The sequence below is a fragment of the Aptenodytes forsteri genome, unplaced genomic scaffold (assembly GCF_000699145.1).
Source record: "Aptenodytes forsteri isolate BGI_AS27 unplaced genomic scaffold, ASM69914v1 Scaffold81, whole genome shotgun sequence".
In the NCBI taxonomy this organism is placed as follows: Eukaryota; Metazoa; Chordata; class Aves; order Sphenisciformes; family Spheniscidae; genus Aptenodytes; species Aptenodytes forsteri.
In genome coordinates, this window is record NW_008795259.1 from 6,494,551 (window position 1) to 6,504,251 (window position 9,701).

General features: G+C 39.3%; 1 protein-coding gene across 1 annotated transcript in view; it reads left to right on the plus strand.

The window, feature by feature from the left end:
* DROSHA (drosha ribonuclease III) overlaps positions 1 to 9,701 on the plus strand; it is a 74,784-nt gene that overhangs the window by 28,417 nt on the left and 36,666 nt on the right. Inside the window, exons 14-16 of the mRNA XM_019472044.1 lie at positions 2,703 to 2,827; positions 6,013 to 6,112; positions 9,036 to 9,143. Of these exons, the coding sequence (XP_019327589.1) occupies positions 2,703 to 2,827; positions 6,013 to 6,112; positions 9,036 to 9,143 (333 nt within the window). The remainder of the gene's footprint in view (positions 1 to 2,702; positions 2,828 to 6,012; positions 6,113 to 9,035; positions 9,144 to 9,701) is intronic.

The window sequence follows — 9,701 nt, forward strand, 5'->3', positions numbered from 1 at the left end:
CAACTGGATTTGACTCCATTCACCACAACTCTCTGGGCCCGGCCGTCCAGCCAGTTTTTGACCCAGCGCAGAGTACAGCTGTCTAAGCCGTGAGCCGCCAGCTTCTCTAGGAGAATGCTGTGGGAGACAGTGTCAAAGGCCTTGCTGAAGTCCAGGTAGACCACATCCACAGCCTTTCCCTCATCCACTAGGCGGGTCACCTGGTCATAGAAGGAGATGAGGTTGGTCAAGCAGGACCTGCCTCTCATGAACCCGTGCTGGCTAGGCCGGATCCCCTGGTTGTCCCGCTCATGCCTTGTGAGCGCCCTCAAGATGAACTGCTCCATAATCTTCCCCGGCACCGAGGTCAGGCTGACAGGCCTGTAGGTCCCCGGATCCTCCTTCCGGCCCTTCTTGTAGATGGGTGTCACATTGGCAAGCCTAATATCAGCAAAGCCTTGATTGATGACGTTTGGAATAGGAAACAAAGATAATGGGCCTCTGTTCTGTTAGAATTTCTTTGTTTTTGATGAGATTTTAAAAGCGAGGCTGTGTTTATTAGATGGTCTCTCACAGCACTTTTAAAAGAACACAGGGATAAAAATCTGGAAGAATAACATCTAATTTGCTTGCGTCCTGTCTGCTGGTGTGCAGTTTATGCTGTATATTTCTGTATGGTGCTGTTTGTTCATTTAACCTTCAGAAACAGCACCAGAGAGGAAGCTGGTGTTCACCGTGCTGAAGGAAAAAAACATAGCCTAGCTACTCTCCTCTCATAACCGTCAGTGGAGGAACAACTGTGATTAGGTCTTAAACAAGGAGTTCTTTTGTCCTGGTTGTTACCAGGCATCTGTGAACAGCTGTGTAACTGAGTGACAAAACTCAAAGGCAGTGGCATATAAATAAAGAGTCTGGTTTTGAGTGATCCCGAGGCCACGTGTTTCACACAGACTCTGCTATAGGCGTATTGAAAGCTCTTCTCCCTTTCAGACTTTTGAGGATCAGATTACTTCTATTTAAGTGTCTAAAATGTGGAACATTTGAATAGGAAAATATTGTTTGTAATTTTTTTAAAATACATTGATTATAATTAGTGTATTGAGTATAATTATTGTTTCGTATTCTGTTAATCATATTTTGCCGCCTTGGTTCTCAGAGGAGTTGTTGGGTAGCAAGGTTGCTTTTTTGAGGGGGGTGGGGATAGGAGAAGTTCCTGATTTTTAATGTTAAGAGAAGGGAGAACCAACAAACAACTTTTGTGAAGGTAAAAACTTTTCAAATTGGCATTGTGCAAACCCCACAAAAACAGATTAACTTAAATTTCAAGACTTTAAGCTCTGGTTTAGAGAAGAACATTCTGTCTGCTACAAATCCTCCCCATGTTTTTCATTAGATTTTGTTGTCCTAATCCCTTTTTCTTGGAAATGCTGTGGGGAAAACCTTTTCTCTTTTTTCGCGCCCTCCTCCCCCCCTCTTTTTTTGGCTGGGGAGATGTAACTTTATGTTCAGTCATCATGTCTAAAGGGAAGCTGATAAGCATTTGGAAAATGTTTCTCTATCTGAATGTCAAAGTTTTAAGTAAGTTTTTGTATTTCTAGAATAGATTGGAAATGTGGCCACCTGATGAGGCTTACCTTTATTTCTAGAATTGGCTTTGCTTATCCATGCAGAAAATGATTGCTTCGAACAGTTCTACCAAGGTGGTTTGAAGGGTGAAAGCTTTGTTCTTGACACAGTTTTTATTGTTTTGTGAAGAGAATGGTGGGAGCTGTTTCTGTAACTCTGAAACTCATCTTTGAGAAATTCACAATGCTAAATTAGAAGTTTTGAGATGCAGGTAACTAGAAGTAATGCCCTTTTTCTGAAACCTTAGACAAGCAGAAAATACTGGCCTCTTCCATCTGATCGCAAAGTGGGGAGTAAGCCGGCACATAACAAAGCAGTTTGCCAGGTAATGGAGAAAATGTTTACTTGGAGACAAACTGTGCACCTTCAACTGAGTTTTTAAATATGTTAGATAAGTGACCGAGAGCTCTGTAAGCAGCATGTCTTCTACAGTGATGTGCAATTACTCATTTTCAGCATTTTTAGAGGTGAAGCGAAAGTTGCCTCCTTCCACACTGTCCTTTTTAATTATAAAAAGAACTTCTGTTTTGAACTGTAAAAAGGACAAAAGTCTCCTCACTATACAAGACTGTATTCCTCATTATACACATCAGCCTAGGAGCCTTTTTCTAAGAGTAGCATGACAGATTTTTTTAATGCTGTTTAGTCAGTGTGATTGAATGGATTGAATAATGGCTTCACTTGCTTTGGGAAATCAGGAACAGAACTAAAATTAGAGAGGTAACCTGATCTTAGCGAACTACTCAGGCATGTGGGAGTTTGGATGCCAGAATGCTAATCCTGATTTTATTTCCAGTGTTTGACCAAAGAAAGTTGCTTTAAGTTCTCAGAAATAATCAAACTGTAAATTTTCTGACTTGTAAAATGAAAATAAAAAGACTTGCTTTTTTTGCTGGGAAAGCTAAGTCAATTAACTTTGTTTCAGTCATGGTCATTGCCATTGACAAATATTTATTATAATATTAATGATTAGTTTTATGTGTATTTTAATAAGCTTGGAATATTGCTGCTTGGTGGTTCCTGGATAGTGTGGGCTAGAGGCAATAAATTTTCCATGGAGCTGTTGTCAATTAGGTATATTTTATTTTTTCTCCTAGAAACCCAGCTCAGTTCGTATCGATCAACTGGACCGGGAACAGTTCAATCCTGATGTAATTACTTTCCCCATTATTGTCCACTTCGGGATACGACCTGCTCAACTCAGTTATGCTGGAGATCCTCAGTAAGATGCTTTTCCTTCCATCTTTCATTCAGAAACTGATTACTGTTGTCATTTGTGGCTTAAATAGGGCTTGTTTATATCGGACTTAATTAAGCACATAAAGCTTAGTGCTCATGGCATTGGACACTAGCTCTTGTAAATTAGAGAATATAAGGTATAACTTGTTTTTTCTGGCATAACTCAGGATCTGCTGAAATAAATGTGCATGCATGTGCAGTATAAAATTTCTCAACCTGAGAACAGCTCTTCTAGGTCAGAGCAAAGGCTCCTCAAGCTCCACATTATTTCTCCGAGAGGCCAGTTGTGGGTTTTTGGAGAAAGAATAGTGTAATGGGAAGGCACAGGGGGAGAAACACCCAGGCTTCCAAAGGTCTGTAGCATATGGACTTCTGAGCTAGAGGATATATTTGGATCATTTTGTTTAACAGCCCTGAATGGACCTTCCTTCTCTAAATTTCTCAAATCACTGTTTGAATCTTTCTATGCTACTGACAGGGAGAAGATTCCAGGTAATCACCTCCCCAGTGCTATTGTGCATCATATGAAAAAGGACTGACTTTTGTTTCAGAGCTGCTACTTGACCGTTTAATTAGATGCTCTTCAGGTCTTACATCTAATAATGAACATAGCCATTTTCTGTTTGCTTTCTTCATGACATTTATTTTTCTTGCACCCTGCTATATCCTACTTAGTTGTCTCTTTCTATGCCTTGATGGATCTCAAGTTTTATGTACTGTTTCCTAGCTTGGACGCTGTTGGGTCCATGCTACTTTTCTCTGTACCTTTTATATCCTTATAGAGATGGAGAGGAATGTAGTGAAGAAGTGGAGAGGGAATCAGAACTTCAGTCAGAGCAAGAAATACTGTTTCACTGTGGATTTGTGTAGTGGTGTAAAAGTGATTGCTGGATTTTGTTCACAGTTCTTTTCTTCATTTCTGACAATTTCAGGGAACTCTTCCAGTTGTTTGGAGATCTGTTTTCTGAATGATGACAGACAGTATAGACCCCATCTCTTGTGCATGTATAGTTAAGGTTCTTTTTCCTCATGCATTTTCCTCCAGTGTCTTTTAAGGACGTTGAATTTCACCTGCAGTTTTGAGGCCCAGTCACTGATATGTGCATGTATGACAGACATATTCTTCTACAACTCCTTGCTGAGAATTTTAGATTTAATGTGGTGGGAATTGGGAAGAGTGAGTGCTTATCCAGATAATAACATATTTTCTTTTGGCTTTGAGTATGACTTTTAATCTTTCTCGTCTTTCAGTTTTCTTATCCATAAAAAGAAAATAATTAGGCCAAAGAATATAAGAACCACCTCTATTTTGATGCTGAGTTTCTTAATATTTGTAAAGTTCTAGTACCTTGCATTGAAAAGAGTCTAAAGATACAAAAATTGTTCTTCCCACACTTTTATTTTAACTTTCTTTAAAATTTCCATGGCTTTTTTTTTTTCCCCAGAGCTGCTTACAGAATTTAGGTGTACTTCTCTTTATCAAAGCAACAAAGCAGTTTTTGTGAAAGACCTCTGTGGTGCCGTCATAAATCTCAGGCTTAACTCTGGTGTATGTGTGAAATAGGTAATGCCCAGAAAAGCTTTTCCTCTAGTGTGCCTTTTCTTTATGATGTTCTAATACAGAATTTTTGTTACTGTAATCTGTTTGTTATTGCAAAGTTTGAGAATTAATAGTTTGTCCCACCCATATTAATACTAGTAGCAAAACGTATATTGTAGATCTTAGTATCAGGTTCTTGGTTTTGGGTTGAAACCTCCTCGTGGCATTTGTTTGTTTTCTGGTGGGTTGATTTGTTCATTAACTCATTTTTCTTCTTTGGATGGGGATTTGTCAGAAATAGATGTGCTAGTCTGCAGATTGCAGAAATGCAGAGAACAGCATAAGAAAAATCTATGGATTGACCATTTCAGATGTGTTTATAGACTCAAAAAATATCAGCATCTCTAGAGGCAAAGAGTATACATTCAAGAATGCTGCAGAGAAATAGCTGTGGAAAAAAAGCCAATAAGAAAAGATCTGTTTGTGTGCCTGTGAATGTGGGATGCTGGGAAGATTATGAAAGAGTAAAAGAACTGCTGCTTCATTTACTGCTTTGCCAATAGTGTGGTAACTTCCTACTAAAACCACTGCTCTAAGCTGGTACTGAGGAGGGTCTTATTTTATAATATAAGTATAAAAGAAAATAAATTACTTCGGTAAACTTCTTCCCTCTGTCCTCTAATTCCCTGCTTCCTATTAAAAGTCTGGTTTTATGGGTTTTCTTGAAAAAACACTACAGAGGTGATACTATTTTGGAGATAGCATTGTTTCCTACGGACACAAAGTCCATGTCATGATTCTCTTGGTCGCTCCTCCTGTGGTAACTTTTAAACCTGTTGGTCAATTGCGGCTGAATATAATGGTGGGATGTTGTCTAGAAATGGAGTAAGTTCTTATAAGTTTTGTGAAAACCCATGCTAGATCATAGAGAGATTCCACCGAGGAAAAAGTTCCATTACTGAAGTTCATGTGTAGACACCCCTAAAATACGGAAAGGCTAGATGGTTGAAGAAAACCAGATACCTTAAGTAATGCTAACTACAGAGAAAACTTGACTTGCTGTTTCCATTCAACGCAAACACTAGGGAATGAAACTTTTATTTCACTGTTCGCAGAATGACTTCAAGTTTCACGACTTGTAGAGCTCTTCCTCATGCGCTTCACTGAAATGTTTTAGCTGGTGTCAGGACAGACACTTCTTGTGAAAGGTTACTACTGCTTTTCAGTGAGTGATAGGTAAACCCTGTGGAGAAGAGGGAGTTTTCACCTGCCTGAATTGAGATGTCATACTGCGGGCAAGTCTTTTCAGCATGCGGGGGTGGCCCTCTGGAGGGGACGGGTGGGTATCTGGGAGACCTGGGTTCTACCCTGAGCTTTGCTGTTCACCTCACGCTGCACACTAATGCCTCCTCTCTGCTGCTGTGGTCCACCCCGCTGGAACAACTGCAGAGACACTGTCACCTCTGTTGGAAATGCTTTGAGATTTTTTTTCTGGAGCAAAAAGATGCTTGTAGACAATCTGTGTGTATATGGGTGCATTATTAGCAGCTGGTGTGTTCATAAGGACAAATGGTGAGAAACTTTTGTTGTACCAACCAAAATATTTGTTTTCTGGTTTTGTCCTTCAGGTACCAAAAGCTGTGGAAGAGTTACGTCAAGCTGCGTCACCTGCTGGCTAATAGTCCCAAAGTCAAACAGGCTGATAAACAGAAATTATCACAAAGAGAGGTATGCTGAGCCTTCCTGTAACTGATAACTGAGCATGGTTATTCAGGATGTAATAAAGCCATATGACTGCCCTGTTTATGGAAACACTGGAAATCCTTCACAAAAGATTTTCTTTTCAGGCTGTTAACACTGATTTTATTTTTATCTTTGCTTGTTCGTGAATGGATTTTTTTCCTTTTTTCAGCTGTCAAACTACTGCAAGTTTTTTACCCAATTATAGAAATGATCATTATAGAACCATAACTTCTTTATAGCCATTGTCATTAATGGTTTCAAGAATTAGCATAGAGAAGGACTTTTTATTTCAGAGTACACTTTTAACTGGCTCATAATTTTAAACATTTCTCTTCTGAGATAAAAACTGCCACAGTTTTGCGTGGTTTTAAACCATAATTTATTAGGCAGTCTTAGTGACATTCCTTAAGATCTTTGAGTTGAAATCGTCTGGTTGTTGTTATTTTCAAGTAATCTTTAATGACAGATGAGGTATTTTTGAATTTTTGTCTTTTCTTTCTCTTTTTTTTTTTTTTTTTTATCTTTTTTTTTTTTTTTTTTTTAAGATCTTGGACTGAAGCTTTGAATTTGTCTGGTGCATGTCTACCAGGCAGTCTTAATTGGACAACTTACATAAAGAATACATAGAGGAGAAATTAACTTCTTTGGTACTGGATGGAATTTAGTTAAGTGCTGTTGTATTTTTATTTATTGATTAGAAACCCTGATGATTCATAGAATCATAGAATATCCTGAGTTAGAAAGGACCCATGAGGATCATTGAGTCCAATTCCTCAGTCTTCCCCAGATTGCTAATTGCATAGCTTTGGTTGCAGTAAATGTTTGATACGTTTGACATTGCACCTGATTTTTATTATTACTGCAAAACATAGTATGCTGTTGCATGAGCAAGAGTCTTAGTTAACATTTTATTTATGCTGATATTAAATAAGCCTTTAGCTTCCTTACTTGTAAATGGGAAAAAACAATATTGTGAGTTAACTGTGCCACAGTTGTAAGGAAAAAAAAAAATTTTGTCCCTATAGGAGATGATTTTGTTTGCTACAGCTTTCTAGGCTCAGAGCAAGTAGAAGGGAAGGCTATTGTTTTATGGGCATCTTTTCATTAGGGGCTAATGGATGACTTATTTGTAAAATTGTAGTGGATTGCATGTGGGGGGGTGATTATGTTTTGCTTCAAAAGATAAAATACTCCTTTGGTATTTATCACTTTCTGTGTGGTGTGCTGATTTTTGTTTCTAGACCGTATTATCTAGGATAATGGGTTTATCAAGTAGCTGTCTGCCATCTGAGAGGCATATGGGGCTGAAGCAGAAGCTTTTTGTGAGGATAACCTTTGCATTTTGCCAATGGATGTGTCAGTAACTTAGAAGGAGCCGTAGGGCTGCACCTGACTGGTACATGGGCTTTTAAAGATTATGATTCATATGTTATGAGTAACACTGGGGTAATCCTGAGCCAGTCAGCCTGAAAGTACTAGGTCTGGCCAGCTAGGTCTGGCAAACACTGTAGCGCTTGTCTCAGAAAACACCCAATGACACAGCCTCGAAATGCAAATTTTAGACAATGCACAGGGGGTGCAGTGCTGTAAGCATCTCTGTTCCCTCTGCCATTGGTCATTCACTACAACGAGATTGTATGATGTTATTATTTATGACAAGGTCGTGCCTGGGGGTGTTATTCCTCTAACCTAACTTTGAGCGTTTATAGCAGGTGCGTAAATTGGGACCTGAAGGCTCACTTTGAAGTCAATGGAGAGAGAAATGCATTTTTTGAAGCCATTTATCCCCCTTCATTGAATATAAAAGGAGCCAGGGCTAACTAGCCTCCTACCCTAGATGCCTCAGTATTGAGGTGTCTGAGGTTTGGTGAATCTGCATCTGGATAGATGCACCTCTTGGAACCACTCTGTGATTCTCTGCAGAACAGAAGACAGAGCCTGTTCCTGCCCAGAGATGCTCACAGGCTTCAGACTGGAAGCTGGGAAGAGACGGCTTTGAGCAAGTGCCCTGTAGTGAGGAGAGGGAGGATGGGTTGCAACTTTGAAAAGTTTCGTGTTCTGAAGAAGGAAGAGCACTGAGGGAGGCTTTACCATTAGTTCACGCTATGTGGGGAGCTTGCATACCCTGGGGGCTTTGTAGTATTGGAACCAGGAGATCCTGATCCAGGGGTGATTTATTTTAGTTGGTTTTCTTTCATTCCATTTTTACAGAAAATAGTTTTCTTTTAACAATTGTCAGAATCTTTTAACGATTCTGTCCCTTTCATAGTTTCTAGAGACAAATAAACTGTTTGCATAACACCAAATAGCCAGTGGTCAAGGCAAAACGGATTTTTTAAAAAATTTTTTAATTGAAATAATATTGGTAGAATTCATCATAATAGGCTCCAGGACTAGTGGATGCTGACCCCTTTCCCAGACTGGGAGTACTGACAGTCTTGAACAGGAACTATTATGAAGTAGCTGAGATCACAAAACAACGCCTTTCTTTTACTTAGTGTTTTAATCCTACTGAATGCTTCAAACCAGGAGTACTCATGATGACAGACTTGAACGAAGAGGTTGCTTTTCACACAGGGGTAAAGAAGGTGCTTTCTTTATAAGGACCTTAACTTGCTTACTTATGTATCGTCTTGGATGTATGAGTTGGACTGGTTTGTTCTGTCATTTGCAGTAAAAACCGTAGTCACCTCTGTTCTCTTCTTGGTCTGCCAAAGTCCTCTGTCTACACTGTACTACAGCACGTCCACCACAGTCTGTGGCTGGCAGATACAAGATTTGGACTAGTCTTAGAAACTGCTCACCAAAAGCAAACCTTAAACGGGTATTGTGAACGCATTCATGTGTACATTGATACTGCTTTGTTGTAGAAAGTTCTTCAGAGGAGCTCCGTTCTCTCCCTATCTAGGAAGCACTGCAGAAAATTCGTCAGAAGAACACAATGAGACGTGAAGTGACCGTTGAGTTGAGTAGCCAGGGATTCTGGAAAACAGGGATACGCTCTGACGTCTGCCAGGTGACTAAACCGCAGAGATGTCTGATGTATTTTCTTTCTTGATAGCTGCCATTTACCTCTTGCAAGGGTTTGCTGTGATTCGAGGCTGAAGAACCAAATGGAAATGAATACCTTCGCTTCAATAAGATCTGTTGATTTAGGGAACTATTCTAGTGTCCTGTCTACCCCCTCCACACACAAAAAAAGTTATTTTAAAATTTTAATTTTCTTGCCACTGGTTGATTAGCACAAGGGAGAGGGGGTAGGAATGGTTAGCTTGAGGCTGGATGTTAGCCAAATGTTGAGGCTAGTGTGGAACTCCAAGGGCTTCTTCATCCATCAATTGGGTTGGTTTTAGATATTTTTATTTTAATATATTTTTCTATTTAGATATTTTTTAAAAAACAATTTTACAGTGAAGCATGAAGAAATATCTTTTTAGTTGAACAAAAAGAAGGAAAAAAAAACCCATCACAACTAACTTTTCATAGAATCATAGAATCATAGAATCATTGAGCTTGGAAAAGACCTCTAAGATCATCGAGTCCAACCGTCAACCCAACACCACCATGTCCACTA